Genomic DNA, 16,238 nt, shown 5'->3' on the forward strand with positions numbered 1-16,238 from the left:
TTTACTTTCGCTTGACGACGATTTCGTTCTACTGCGATTTTGCTGGAACAGATTATCATCGTCAAGCGAGGCATCACTGTACTCAGAACTGATTTTTAGTTCTCTGCTTCTGGGAGCATCCTGGGACTGTGCAGCTTGCCCAAGGCTACACAGGCTGGCGCTTCTCCCTGGAGGCAGAGTTTGGGAATTGAACTCCCAACCTCTGGCTCCACAGCCAGATATCTCACTCACTGCCAGCTTGTCCAGGTATAGTAGAGCTTTAGCAGGAATTCCATTCATCTAATATCTTAACTTTGTGATAGAGCAAAGACATGAATAATGATCTTCCCCAGTTGAAAATAATTCCTACAAGTGATCTTTGGGAGTGTGGTTTTTGCCCTACGATGCACTTGTCGTGAAATGAATAATGGAAAGCACTAAAGGAATGAAGGGAAGAGGTTATGTCCCAGTGTGGAAGTGTGTGTAATAAAAGCCTGTGGGAATGAAGCAAAGAATTCTTTCATTGAGTCTGAAAACCTGTCTTGAACAAGGAAAACACCAGGATCTTCATGAATCAAAAAGAAGTCTTCAGATGTGCTGAGGACAGATTCTTCTGACCTTGCATCTCTGCCAGTGGTGTTCTCTGTTGAATGGGTCATATGTTCCTCCTGTATATCTGCTCTTTGCCCACGGTCTTCCTCTCTCTCTCTAACCCACCTCACAAGACTATTGCAAAAGGCTAATGGGAGAGAAGCTATGTACTGAGCTCCTTGGAGGATGTTTGGAACACATAACCAGTGATGCGTGCAAGTGGTGTATGCCAACATCTTTCATGCATTCAGTGAGACAGCAGTTCACCTACTCAGAGTTCACAGACATTTGTAATAGCCTGAATCATAACACCACTCCTGAGAGCATGACAATGGGAGCAGGGAGATTGCTACCTTGCAAGTAGAGATCTAGTTCAACAGATAGATAAGTAAATGCCAAATAGAAACCAAGATCTTAGAATCTCCTCACCATTGACAAGAAGCTTCCTTAGACTGAGTCAGCCCACTTGTCCATTGAGCTCGACATTTTCTGCACTGGCCAGCAGTAGTTACCCAGGGTTTCTGGAAGGATTATTTTGTATTGTTTTGACCTGAGGTCATCTGCATGGAAAGCCTGTAATTTTCTGCCCCTCTCAAGTGACAAGCTTTGAAAGCTACTATGTCATGGAATAATAAACCAAAGCAAATTAGTTGAAAGGGATCCCACTTTCCATAAACATGTGGAACACATGGATGCTGGTAGCCCATTGCTTATTGTACCCCATTAATCAATTTAAGATGCACTGAAACTTTTAATTTTTGCAGAAGTAAAGGTTCATTGGAAAAGAGAGGTGGTTGTCTGAATCCAGCCATCATGAGCATGCTCCTATAAATATATTCTGACTTCCTTAAATGAAGGCTGCCGGTATCCAGGCAACTGAAAACTCACTATTTATGAATGCTCAAGCACTCGAAGCAATTCCTTTCATCTTTTCTACTGTAGGCGTAGGACACCACTCTGTAGAACAGAGCACTTATCTAGTCATTAGCAGTGCATTAAGCCTTATGAAGTAGGCAGACTTATCTGCAAATCAATTTTGCCAGTACAGAGAAAAGAAAAAGAAAAAAGGTGGGGGGAGAGGAAATATACACTCAGTGATGGAGAGTTCAAGGGAACAGAAGAAGCAGACACCTCCTCACACGTTTACTTGTGAAATGAGAAATAGGGGAACAGTAATGTCTAGAAGCCACAGGCTCTTCTCCACTTCCACTTTTACACTTTCCTTCTCCACTTCCACTTTTACAAAATCATCTCTGTGGGTGCCGTATAAAAAGAGTCCAAAGATGCTTCCTGAGAGGTAGCCTAGCCGTGCTCATCTACTACAGCACCTAAGGATGCTGATTCTTGTCCTTGAAATGGGAACATTCCTCCCCTCATAGTGCAGCCAACCTCCCTTCCCTCACCTTAGACCCTCCACTGATTCTGTGCACTTGAACTAATGCTTGAGTACAAAATTACTCCTCCCTGGACACTCAGACCAAACACACAGCTTAGGAAAAACATCACCTTTCTATGCTACAACTAAGAACTGACTAAACAATACGGCTACCTATGATGGTGGCTGAGAAATACTGGGATTATACAGTCGAAAAAGGTACACTTCCAGTCTCTGACCCTGTGTCACTCAAGTCTTGTGCTTAGCAACACATTTCCAAGATGGGGTAAATGGCAGCAACAAAATGGCCAGGAAAAAAACAACATATTACCATGGACCCCAAAAACTTCTAATAAGCCCCTCCACTGAGACAGATGAGAGCTAGGAGCTCAGTCAGTATCGCCCAACTGAGGACATCTTTTAAATGTTAAAATTAAATTAAAACATTGATATAAATTTATGGAGAGAGCCTAGCATGTCTACTGGGTTCCGAGGCAGAGGCCTGTGACGGACAGGTTGACTGAAGAGCCTCCGAAAGACATCTCAGACAATCCGACTCCAGCACCTCAACAAACTCTGATGTAAGACTTATTATCTTCAAATGCTGGGGCTTATCAGGGATGTGGTGGCGCTATGGGCTAAACCGCAGAAGCCTGTGCTGCAGGGTCAGAAGACCAGCAGTCGTAAGATCGAATCCACGCGACGGAGTGAGCTCCCGTCGCTTGTCCCAGCTCCCGCCAACCTAGTGGTTCGAAAGCATGCAAATGCAAGTAGATAAATAGGGACCACCTCGGTGGGAAGGTAACAGCGTTCCGTGTCTAAGTCGCACTGGCCATGTGACCACGGAAAGATTGTCTTCGGACAAATGCTGGCTCTATGGCTTGGAAACGGGGATGAGCACCGCTCCCTAGAGTCAAACACGACTGGACAAAAATTGTCAAGGGGAACCTTTACCTTTACCTTTTTATCAGATGGGGCTGAGGGTAGTTGAGTCTGAAGGGGGCGAGCAAATTGGCAGACAAGGCTTTCTTTCCGTTTTCTCAAGTTGAATGAAACAAACAAGAAGAGGGCTAGAGGTGCTTTGTGTTGTTGTTTAGTCGTTTAGTCCTGTCCGACTCTTCGTGACCCCATGGACCGGAGCACGCCAGGCCCTCCTGTCTTCCACTGCCTCCTGGAGTTGGGTCAAATTCATGTTAGTAGCTTCGATGATACTGTCCAACCATCTCATCCTCTGTCGTCCCCTTCTCCTCTTACCCTCACGCTAATAAAAGCAGACTAGCTTTTGGTAAGGAGCTCCCTGACTGAAAAGTTATGGCAGATTCTGAACTCCCTGCGAACAAACACACTGAATCTTTGTACCTTGTGCAAAATAATTTTTTTTAACATTTTATGCCACCTTTTCCCAGTAAAAGGACTCAAGGGACTCACCCATTGTTAAATTGTAAATATGTCTCTTTAAAAAGAATAACCACTTGCCACCATATCCCTTGTCAAGCATTTTAAAAAAGACTTCACTTTCCCTTCTAGCACCAGCCATGGTTTATGCTTCTATTTAAGTCAGGGTTTGTTTATCTTAAGAAAACCCTTTAAAGCTTAAACATTATCGGCTTCAGCTGGTTTACCATCTCACCATGACTGAAAGCAGTATTATTAGTCTCTAAATTTTAAGGAGTGTGTAAATTAGAGGTTGCTCCCAATCTTTGTCACATGGCCAACCTCCCTTATTCAGAGAGAGAGAGAAAGAGAGAGAGAGAGAGAGAGAGAGAGAGTGCCACCTGGCTCTGAGAGGAACAGGCTGTATCTGGTCCTCCAGATGCTGCTGGACCACTGACTTCCATCATCCCTATAACTCAGTCCATGGTGACAGATGACGGAAGCTTCAATCCATCAACGTTTGGAGGGCCACGATATCCCAACTGCTGCCTTATAACGATGTTATCTGACACTCCTGAAGTGCAGTGAGGGCTCCCTAAGAAAGCTGATTGGCTTGAGTTCAAACCCTCACAAGGTGGGACGTTGCTGTGCCTTTCACAGACACGGACCACAGTACAAATAAGGACATCCAAGTTCTTTATGAGATGGAGCGGAAATTTCAAGTCAGGACCAAACATGTGTGGAAAGACAAGGGCCACTGAAAGCTGCCTTACGCTGAGGCAAACTTTTCGGCCATCTAGCCCAGGACGGTCAGCGTTGACCAGCTAAGACTATTGAGGAGATTCCTTTCAAGCCCGATCTGGATCTAGCACCAGAAAAGAGACTAATGACAAAATGAAGAAGGAGCAGTTAAGTCTCTGTTTAGCAGGACTTCAACATGGCAAGTCCTTAAAGGAAGAAGTGCAGTAGTTTTAGATGCCCTTAGCTTTCCTACTGTGTTTCCCCAAAAATAGGACAGGGTCTTATATTAATTTTCACTCAAAAAATGCATTAGGGCTTATTTTTCAGGGGATGTTTTAATTTTTTTATGTACAACACTCTACATTTATTCAAATAGTCGTGTCATCTTCTGGTTGCTGCACAAGAGTGGAAGGGCAGGCTTTCACTTAACTGGGGCTTATTTTGGGGGTAGGGCTTATATTACGAGCATCCTGAAAAATCGTACTGGGGCTTACTGTCAGGTTAGGTCTTATTTTCGGGGGAAACAGGGTATTAGCTCTTCTACTCAGTTCCCATCCAGGTTATCTCGGATGCAATCTTTAGCAGCTGCTTCCTCTGACCTCCCTCAGTCTTGCTGCCATCATATCCCAATGTTTTATGGCTGCCAAAGAAGCTGGCTGAGAGCTTAAGTACATGCAGTCAATTAGCCTAATGCAACTATACCGTCCGATGGCTCCCTTGCCAGCACCTAGATTGAAATGCTACTCCAGTTATTTATGGTCCTCAAAGAAAACAGGCTCCCCTCCCCATCATCACGACACTTTCTTTCAGGTGGCCAGGCAGTATTTCATTCTTATTTTCATCCAGGAGGTTCTTCTGCGCAAATCTCTCCACCTAGAAATTGTGGACTCAGCTTATCGGCTGCTATGGTAACTCCTGGGTTACTCAAGGTTGGGGAGGAGTCTGTATATGCCTTAAATCTCTGCATTTGCTCTCCAGAGTGGGTGTCCCCACTCCACCTACGTACATAACTTTCACACCTTCCTAACTAAACACATCCACAATCACCTTAACAGTCCTTCCCCCACGCCCAATCAGTAGCTCAGACTTCACACTTTGTCTGGGGTCAAAGTAAGATGCAAATACATTTTAATCCATTTCAGCAGAGGTTTTTTTTTTTTAATTTAGTAAGACTCTCCTCCCCTGTCCAGTTCAGTGGGATTAATTCTCAAGCCCTGTTCCCCAGACCTCTCAACAAGATGGTTGCAAAACAGGTAATTCAATGAACGGATCTGAGTCATTTCTAGGGTGGAATGTGCTGATCTCCCTAATGTGTAGGGACACAAGGACAACCTTACTTGTGGGGAAGGAGAGACAAAACCGCAAATGGAAAACAACTGGCCTGCAAGCAGCTAAAAGTGCACCGAGGAAGATAAAACAAAGCAGTTCGAATCCAGGATTAGAATCCCAGAAGATAATCCAGGAGAGAAGGAGGGGCTCTTTAAGCAAACATGCGCACACGCACGCACACATTCATGCACAAAGAGAGAGAGAGAGATTTCTTATCCTTTTTACCTCCTCTTCATCTGAACTCTCTACCTTCATTGATTTTTCACTGCCCAAATATCCAATAATGGCTGGCAGGAAGAGACAGGCTGATGGGAACGCTGTCAGAACACGGACATTTGAAAACAGCATGTCCTAGTTTTGTAAACATCAAAGCGCCATCGACTCCTGAGGAGCTGCAAAGGGGTTGCGCTGAGGCACGACCTCTGCTGCCTGCCCTGTTGGTAAACTGGTACAGGAGGGAAACGTCACATTGCCTTTGGAATTGGGGGGGGGGGCAGGAATTAGCTTTAAAATACAGTATATTCATTGTGTGGAACTGCATGTCTTTCAAAGGACACAAACAATCTTGCTTGCAATAACACGTACAGGCCCCTTCACCATCTCCACAGACACTTCCGAACAGTTGAAGCATCACTAAACATCGGGACGAGATTGAAAACCGTGGAGGAGCCAAAGATCTATTATATTTCAGCAGCACTGCACAAATGTGTACTGTATTACATAAAACTTGAAACTGACCCATTTCCTGTTTTTTTCCTCCTAATTTATAGGCCCTTCATAAATCCGAGGCCCTAAATCGGGGGTGCCAAAGTGCAGCCTGTGGGCCACAAGGGGTTCGCAATACCTTTTCTGAGGTCCCTACTTCCCCCCTCAACGAAAGTCTGGCAGCGGTGGAGCAAATTAAAATCTTGCCACAAAGCCAGGCACAAACCTCTTAAAACAAAACTGGAAATAGTATTCTGGGAAGGTGGGGTATCTTTTTTTTAATCCTGTCTTTACTCCACAGAAATATGCACGATTGCTCCTGATACGGCAAGTGAGGTTGACAGGTCCAGAACTGAACCACACTCTCCCAGCCCAGCAACAACCTTCTGCTCTTGAGTAGATTGCACGAGCTAGCTTTAGAAACCACATTTTCAAATATTTTACAGGAATACAATATTCAATATTTTGGTTAAGCTAGAGACAGACTGAGCAACAGAACAGCAAACGTCAACCAGCACAGATGCTCTGAAGAGAAATATCTGTTCACTTCAGTCTCATATACAGACACACCACTCACACATTTCTAGAAATAGACTAAATAAGCAAAGGCATTTTAATAGACTCAAACAGGAACGCAGATTGAAACATTCTTACCTCTGTGCATTATCTTATGTTTTTCTCTCAAATATGTTAGACCTTTTATGACCTGTAACCCAAAACAGAACTTTAATCAAAACAATAATATTGGAAATGAAACATCAGTTCAAGGAAACTGTAATATTTCTCTTCAGTTGGAGGAGATATTCTTTTGGACAGACTGTCCTGCTTTGCTTTACTTATACATATGGATTATGATGCACAGAGAACTCTGGAATCGTGGTGGAGATGGGGAATGATTTGGTTGCACTTTATTATTATTACTACACCCAAAATATCACTTTTCAAAAGAAAAAGGTAACAGTACTTGCCTGGAAAACACACACACACACACACACACACACACACACACCACCACCACCACCACACAAAAATGACCTCGTTTGTGTGTTCCTAAATTTTTTGGAGACTGGAGGGTTATTGGGCTGGTGATATCAGAGGCAAGACAAATACGCAGAGGAAAGAAAGGCCCCTTGTTGTCTTCCTCTCCTTTGCACGCCCCGTTTACTCTAAGCTGAATCATGAGTCTGGAGCAGGAATGAGATCGAGTTCTCAGTGGATCCCTGCAATGGCTGCTAAAAGCAGGATTTGCTATGATCAGCAAATGCCTTCATGGGCTGCATCTCCTACATAAAGCTGAAGATCTATTCAAAATGGAAAACCAATGCATTCACCAAAGCACCGTCAGGTAAGCCCACTGCATTCTGTTTGGTCTCAAGGAAACATTTTTTCCAGCAGTCTCTGCCTTCAGGCATGACCTCCTGATGCCAACTGTATTTGAATGCCTCTTTCTGAACACCAAAGCAATATACTTACAGCAATGCTAACTTTGCCCAGAATCTGTTCCGGGATTCTGCCAGCCTTTTTCAGGACTTGATCCAAGGAGCCACCATCCTGATCAAACGGAAAACGTTTTAAAATTCAGTGCATTTGTTGCATTTATCCTCAAAGCGTCAAAAGCCTGATGAAGGGGGTGGGGTGGGTGGGGAGAGACAGCATCTTGATATCTGACCACAGAAAATGAATGGCTGGGCTGCGCCTGTGAGGAACTCAATAGCAAACAGTGGAGATCTAAGTGCAGAGTGAGAGAAACCTTTTGTCTTTTAACACCAAATTGACCACTGGAGTACATGTGTTCCAAGATGACCTGGTCCCTAACTTAGAGGCTGTTCTAAAAGTACAGGCTTTAGAGGTGCCATCTTGTCATTCTTCTCTGAACAGATTCAGTTTCTCTCCCTCAGGGATGTTAATAGGATTCTGGGATGTGTGTTCTCACCTGCGGTCTGGATCTTTAAAGCTTAAGGCCTGTTCAGAGAATGTGAGACTTCCTGTGACCATAATTAACATGTCATTGTCAGAGACTGTCTTCCCAGAGGTCTTGAAAACAGCAATTATAACACTTCTATGTTCCCACCCCACCCTACTGCCTAAGAAGGCTTCCATGGAATGAGAAAATTCAAAACCAGGTTCTACTTCTACTTGATTCTCCTAATATGCTCGCCTTAAGAGATTCTGTTTCCGATACTTCAAACCCCTTGGATACCTTTAATGAAATTACAGCAGCAATTAAGCCTCTCCTTGTCTCCTCTAAACCCCCAAAATATGACTCTTCTTCAGCAGGCGGCTGGTTTGACAAAGACTGTCTAATCCAGAAGCGCGTACTTTTAACAGCCCTCAGAAGACTCCGCAAGTGGGGTTCTACTGCTAACTATTATGCCTTCACTCGATTGAGGAGGGACTACAAAATCCTGCTCAGAAGGAAGAAAGACGAACACACTAAAAAGTCATGGCAGGCCTTATCCTCGGCCGCCTTACACAAGGAACCTGCCAAATTCTGGGCCTTGGTCAACAGAGGTATGAAGTCTTCATTTGAGCCCTTGGACCATCAGATTTCTTCTTCCCAATGGCACCAGCACTTTTCCGCCATTTACCGGGAAAAGGATGATACCAACTCGCTCACTCACTTACTCGAGCTGAATGTCCCCTCACTTCACCTGCTACCTGAATGGGACCCAGTTTCTAAGGAAGAACTAAATGAACTTATTACCGCCATTGCTAACAACAAAGCCCCTGGACCTGACATGCTGCCAGGTGAACTCTTCAAATGTAACCCAGACTGGTGGTCTGATGTTTTATCCAAAGTGTTCTCCTTCATTAACCACTCAGGTGAATTTCCCCCGGTGTGGTTAGACAGTATTGTCTCTCCCATTCACAAAAAAGGATCCAAACTGGACCCAAAAAACTACCGTCCCATAAGTCTTCTTTGTGTGGTTTCCAAATTATACACGAAGTTCCTGCTCCTTAAGCTGGAGAAATGGGCATCAGAGAATTCTATTATCGCTAAAGAACAGGCTGGCTTTCAAAAAGGGAAATCAACGCTGGACCATTCCTTTGTTATCCACCATTTGGTCCGTAAATACACCCAGGCGGGGAGGAAAAAATTGTACGCTGCCTTTGTCGACCTATCCTCGGCCTTTGATACAATAAATAGATCCCGTCTATGGCGGAAACTTGCAGAAACCAATATTGACAAAAGACTCCTCCTTCTTCTTATAAAGCTTCACACAAACACCAATCTCAGAGTTAGACTCGGCCCACATGGTATGCTTTCAGAGGAAATTACTACCGAAAAGGGGGTCCGCCAAGGTTGCTTACTGGCTCCGTTTCTTTTCAACTTTTACATAAACAACATTGTACCTGAGCTCCAAGGTCTCGATTTCTTTCCGCCGACAATTGGGGACATAAAACTTCCAATATTATTATATGCCGATGACATTGCTCTTTTTTCACTCACCCCGGTTGGGCTACGCAGACTACTGGCCAAATTAAGTACCTACTGCAGCCATGAAAAACTAACAATAAATCACGCAAAAACCAAAGTGATGACCTTTGGGAACCATCGCAGAAAACATACCTGGAGGCTTGGCGACTTCCCAATCGAGCAAGTGTCAGCTTTTCGTTACTTGGGTATTATTTTTGGCCCTCATCTTTCCTGGTCAAAACACCTGGACTCAGCAAGGCTCAAAGCCGCCCATGCCATCCAAGCCCTCCTACACTTTACTAGGTCTAAAGGAGGCAACTTGGTTCCCCCCGCTACTGAAATTTTTGCCAAAAAACTGATTCCCCAAATGACCTTTGGGGCCGAAATCTGGGGATACACAAACATTTCGACCCTAGACGCCGCACAGAACACCTTCATTCGTTCCATCTTGTGTGTCCCGCGGAGTACTCCAGCCTCCTTACTTAGGGCAGAAGTAGGCCTTATCTCTGTAGCTGCCACCTGCCATTTAGCACTAGTCCGGTACTGGCATAAACTGTCCCAAATGAATGATACCAGTTTACCTAAGATCTGCTTCAGAGAACAACTGGCCAACCCCTCTCCTAAATCCTGGGTGAGTGCTGTGAAACAAATAACTGACTCCTATGGCATCGACTTAGATTCTTTAACCGCTCTTCCGCTCAAATGTGTGAAAGCTAGTCTCAAGGACACAATTCGCCTTTTTCATATCAGAAGTGACCTTTGCACCATCTCTAGCTCGCCTTATTCCTCTTCACTCCCACTCTATAAGTCAACCTTTGTCATGGAAAATTATTTGACCTGGATAACTACATTCGCCCTTCGCAAGGCCTTCACCGCTCTACGTTTTCAATGTATGCCTTCAAGAGTGTTAGAGGGCAGACACGAGAATCTGCCCTATCATCTAAGAATTTGTCCTTGCCACCTGGGAGAAGTCGAAGACATCACTCACTACCTTTTGAGATGTCCACATTACCACTCCCCTCGATCAAGGTTTTTGGCAAGTTCTCTGACTTCCATCCAAGACAGACCTAATCTCGCCCAGGTCTGTTGGCTCCTGGCTGACATCAACGCCAATACCACCTTAAACGTGGCAAACTTTGCCTTGGCTGCAATTAACATCCGAGCTCGCTTGTTTCCTGTACCTTTGTCTTTTTGATTCCTATTTACGTCTCATTGTATTTGCTTTTTAATTAATTATCTCACCTGCTGCTTTTATTTTATTTTAACGTATTTTAATGACTTATAGTTGATAAATAAACTCTGCTCTTTGTTTGTTTGGCTACATATTCCATGGATGCACTAAAAAAAAATAACACTTCTATTACCTACAATGGAAAAGACCTCTGGTAAAGAAGCCTACAATGGAAAGAACTAGTTATTTGGGTAAGGCTGTTGAAAAGGTGGTCGCTGAGTAACTTCACAGACAACTACAGAGTGCGTTCTTTCCAGTCCAACTTCTGACCTAGCTATGCCACTGAGACAACTTTGGTGGCCCTGGTGGATTCTCTCTTTTGCTATCTGGTCAAGGGAAGAGTCATTCTTGCTAATACTGTCAGATCTCTCAGCAGCCTCTGATATCGGGGAACATTGTCTTGCTGAGGAGACTGGAGAGAGCCCTGAGTTTTGCTAGACCAGTATTGCTTTGCCAAACCCCACAGAACACTCAGTCTGAGGAGACACGACCTCAACCGTGTGACTGCCTCAGCCTTCTTCAGTTGGAAGACTACTGGGCCGCAGGGCAGATGATGGTGCACCAAGAGAACCTCTATTTTGTCCCAGATAACCAGCCTCAAAGGAACTCAAAGCTGGCAAAGCCTGGAATAAGCATTTTATCAGGGTGGTGTTATTCTCATAGACCAGTTTTGTGCCCCCAAGGGTGAGCCTTCTCCTGCGTAACTGAGACACTGCTGCCTCATCTAGTTTTATGATACATGCCAGCGGAGCATGATGATCTAGGATCAGATCCTGGGTGTTTAGAGTTGTTCCATGAACTAACCTGTCATTCAACAGTTTGACTTAGAAAGCTGCATATAGTACATCGTTCACTGACAAGTGCATTATCAGTGTTTATGATCTTGAATAATAAGTCCTAATCTGACAGGTCTCAATCGCCAAGATGGGCAAGGATCCAGAGGACAGGGATAGAGGCCCAATTTCCTAGAAGGTTTCCAACCTCACTAGGTTTTACAGGCAGAAATATATCCAACGCAACATGACTAAACAGCATCCTGCACATCTCTCACTGACTCTGTAAAAAATATGGCAACCAGTCTAGAAAGAGAGGAACTAATTCTGAAGAATGTAATGTGAATTGATTGCAGTGAGCTTCTGAGGCCCCACAGTTATGTATGACGTCTGGAATGCTCTGTGCCAGGCAAACAATCTCACCATTCAGCACACAATGATATACATTACTAAATTGGAATGAGATGTTCAAGCCCAACCAATTTGCTTCTTCTAGGCAGGATTTTATTCTTGAATGTTAAGATAAATAAAGGAATGCAGGAACTGTTTGTATCTCATACATGATCCACGACTTCAGGAAAACTGCAATACAGTAAAAATCGGAACTTATTTATTTTCCTTTCCGTGAAAAAATTAAAATGTAGTCTTTTTTCCTGTTTTTTAACAGAGGTGAGCATTGTTTAAAGGCTGTTCTTGATTTTAAATGGCTGTCTTTTATGAAGAATAAATGTGGCATACACCATTTCCCCTCTTCTGAAGCTCTTAGCAACAGCAGTATTATATTTAACTTGGAAGGGGTGTGTTTGCTTTCTATAACACATTAAATAAGGCCTTGATAAGCCAAGAGAGTTATTTATTCTTATTTACTGGATTCCAAAAGTTTTTTTGTGTTGCTTTAATTGTGTCTGATTCTCTGCATCCTTTTCTTCTTACACGGCTACTTGTGGAACTAATAAATTGATTTAGCCCCTTTCGCATGCCTTCACGTGCATGAAGATCAAACTTCATGAAATCTGGGACAGGATACAGATCCTGATGTTTAAAAAACAGATGGGTGCAGATGGGCAGAATTAGATCAGTACTCTGTTGGCTGCAGAGGATGGTGTTTTGCTTTGCTTTGTTAATTTATTTAAATTTATTCATTACATTTATATCCCACCCATCTAGTGGCAAGCCACAGGTCTGGGCAGTTTATAAAAGTCCAACATATACCCACAACATGCAAGCCAACAATAACATCCAACTCCTTTGTTGCCATTTCTCTGTCTGAAGCCCGTTTTACCCGTGCTACCAACTCTGATGTTTGCCTTGACGGGTAACACACACTTGTCCCTGCGGTTTTATGGACTGTTCTGCAGCTTAAATATGATATGGGGGAAATCATTTCAACTTCTCCAGTGCTTAAGAACCATTTGAAGGCTTCTCCAGATTTCTTTTTAAGAGATACCTAAAGAATCAAAAGATACTTGTTCAAGGTTGTTCAGCTAGATCATTCTCCCCCTTTGCTTCCTTTTGTGTTGGAACAAGGGAATAGTTTGCTGGTGATAGTGAGATATGAACCAATTTTTGTGCAAAATTTTGTTATGTTTTGCATAGTTACATATTCCTTGAACTAAATTTTTCAAATCAGAAATTACATGAATTAGCCAAAAATTGGATGACTGCTGCTTTTCCTCTGAATTTGAAGCACCAGATGAGTTAGAGCCTTTTTTCATTATCTCCAGTCCTTCTGTTCCTGTTGCATATTTGTAAATGTCCTTCTTCACACAAGAAAAGGACAAGAGAGACATTTTATGCAAATTCCAAACCCTTGAATGGTTGGAAAGACCTCTGTCTTTTGGAGGGGTCTCCTCTTGTGGATAAAATAAAGAGGAATTTACTGTGTATTTTTTCCATCCTGCAATAAGGGGCTGTTAGTTACTGTTGACCCAAACAGGTTAAACAGAGGAGTTGTATTCAAAAGCAAAGTAGTCTCTGCCATGGAGTAGATGGGTAAGAAGAGGACACTTGACTGCATACCTTGTGAATTTCCCAGAAGCATCTTGTTGACTGAAGCTGAATCCTCCTGATCCGGCACATAATGTACAAATGTTGTAGGGCTACAGCTCCCAAAATCTGCTAGCTGGCAGGGTCACATAGTGCAAAAAGTAACTTCAAAGATTAAAACTAGTAAATTTACTTGTGCACTAAGGTAACTACCATTGATTCTCAAAAGAACATGTAATTTTTTTAAGTGGGATGAATGAACCTGGGCAAGAGGGAGGTCCTGAGGGTGGGTGGCCCCTCCATTGGTGGTTTGGGAAACTCCCTCTCTTTTGGGGGAGTGACTCTCATCACGAAGAGTGAGGCTCACAACTTGGGGGTCCATTTGGATCTGGCACTCACCATGGAAACCCAGGTGGCGTCATTGGTCCGCTCCACCTATTTCCATTTGTGGTGGATTGCCCAGCTGTGTCCCTATCTTGATATTGGGGTGCTCACCACTTTGGTCCATGCACCTGTAATCTCGAGATTAGACTACTGCAATGCACTCTACGTGGGGCTACCTTTGAGAGTGATGCAGAAGCTTCAAATGGTGCAGAATGCAGTGGCCAGACTTCTTAGTGGGACAAGAAATGCAAGGCATATTTCCCCCACTCTGGCTGCCTTGCATTGGCTGCCCATTCATTTCCACATTAATTTCAGAGTGTTAATGATGACATATAAAGCCCTAAATGGTTTAGGACCTCAATATATAGCACCCAAATCAGTCATTCTAGCCAGGAAGGGCAGCTGAGGGGCCTAACGCCGAGGGAGGCCCGGAGAGAAAGAACAAGAAAGCGGGCCTTCTCAGCAGTGGCCCCTTGCCTTTGGAACAGTCTCCCCTCAGAGATCTGTCTGGCTCCCTCGCTGGGTGTTTTTAAGAGCCAACTGAAGACCTGGCTCTTTAGTCAGGCTTTCCCTCCTGTCATCACTTGATTTTTTTATTTTTTTCCCCATCTTGAACTATATTATTATTGTTGCTTTTTTATTTTATTATACTGTTTTTGTTCTATTTTTATTGTTAGCCACCCAGAGTAGACATGTGTCTAGATGGGTGGGAAATTAATTAATTAATTAATTAATTAATTAATTAATTAATTAATTAAATAAATAAATAAATAAATAAATAAATAAATAAATATTTATAGTTTTACTTCCACAAAAAGGCCTTGAAGTAGATATTCTGGTGGATGGGAATAATGTTTAAAAAAGATTTTGCTTTGACAAACCATTCTACACCTCTGCAAGGGAAAACAAACTGCAAAACACTCAGAAATCACACTACCATTTCTCTTGTATTCAGCAACTCTTACGTCTTGGACAAGAAAGACTCTAGGCTTATGTACTTGTGAAGCAGGATCAACAACCTTTTTAGAACTTCCTTCAAACTCCTTAACAAATTTGGTACTTTTTTCTGTCAACCTGTCCAGCACAAGGCAATGACCAGCAGAACTTGCTTTTGGGATAAGACCTCCCAATTTTCAGCCGATATAGCTAGCAGCCATGATGGTCAGGGCATTCTGGGACCTGTAATTCCCCAAAATCACTTTTCAAAAGTTCTGTGCCTGCTGCCAAGCCATGTTCAAGGAGACAAATTCATTATTTATCATTTATTATTTTCCTTTATATGCTGTTCTTCTCTCCAGAGAGATCAAGAATGACACACAACAAAAAGATATACAGATAACAATAAACTATTCAATACAAATAATAAAACACTGTACAATATAACCGAGCAACAATGAAAACACTAACATATAAAAATGCATGTCACGTAAGTAGTGAAGCAGTAATATCTAGCTTCCGAAGGTTTGCTGAAACAATTCCACCTTACATCCCTTCCTGAATCCCAGCAAGGATGTCATATGTCACAGGGACTCAGGAAGAGCATTCCAGAGCATGGGGTCAACAACATGGAATTATCTTTTTTTAATACACTCTGTATTACTTTGGTGGTTGGCACCTTTAGATGGATAGTTCCATCTGACCTTATATGCATAGAGGTGGTCTAATAAGCCGCCCAGAGACCTTTGGGTAGTGTGGGCGGCATATAAATTAAGTAAGTAAGTAAGTAAGTAAGTAAGTAAGTAAGTAAGTAAGTAAGTAAGTAAGTAAGTAAGTAAGTAAGTAAGTAAGTAAGTAAGTAAGTAAGTAAGTAAGTAAGTAAGTAAGTAAGTAAGTAAGTAAGTAAGTAAGTAAGTGGGTCCCAAGCTATGTTTGACCTCAAAGGTAATAGTCAACACCTTGACTTCAATGCAGAAAACCACTGGCAATCAATAACATTAGCATAACATAGGTATCATATGAGAGCATAACGGAAAGCAGCCATTTATAGCCTGGCTTCTATATATTGTACCATTTGTACCTCCTGAGTTGTCTTCAAGGATAGCATAATGTAGAATAAATTACAGTAATCTAATCTCAAGGTTACAATTGTAAGGAGGAAGTTTCTCTACTGATAGATGTTTCTCTATCAGTAGGATAGAGAAGTTTCTCTAGATCAGTGGTTCTTAACCTTGGGTTTCTCAGGTGTTTTTGAACTGCAACTCCCAGAAACCCCAGCCAGCACAGCTGGTGGTGAAGGCTTCTGGGAGTTGCAGTCCAAAAACACCTGAGTAACCCAAGGTTAAGAACCACTGCTCTAGATGATAACATGCTGACCTGGCCACGGTTCCTATCTGTTTCTTCAGGAGGAACACT

General features: G+C 42.9%; 1 protein-coding gene across 2 annotated transcripts in view; it reads right to left on the bottom strand.

Annotated features, from left to right (window-relative positions):
• The window catches only part of MAP2K1 (mitogen-activated protein kinase kinase 1), a 63,985-nt gene that overhangs the window by 8,324 nt on the left and 39,423 nt on the right, over positions 1-16,238 (bottom strand). Inside the window, exons 4-5 of one of the 2 annotated variants that reach the window (XM_072982078.2) lie at positions 7,568-7,645; positions 6,749-6,800 (exon numbers count right to left, since the gene is read on the bottom strand). The exons of the other annotated variant lie outside the window; for it this stretch is intronic. Of the exons in view, the coding sequence (XP_072838179.1) occupies positions 6,749-6,800; positions 7,568-7,645 (130 nt within the window). The remainder of the gene's footprint in view (positions 1-6,748; positions 6,801-7,567; positions 7,646-16,238) is intronic. 2 annotated transcript variants of the gene reach the window in all.

Source organism: Pogona vitticeps, chromosome 12, assembly GCF_051106095.1.
Source record: "Pogona vitticeps strain Pit_001003342236 chromosome 12, PviZW2.1, whole genome shotgun sequence".
Taxonomy (NCBI): domain Eukaryota; kingdom Metazoa; phylum Chordata; class Lepidosauria; order Squamata; family Agamidae; genus Pogona; species Pogona vitticeps.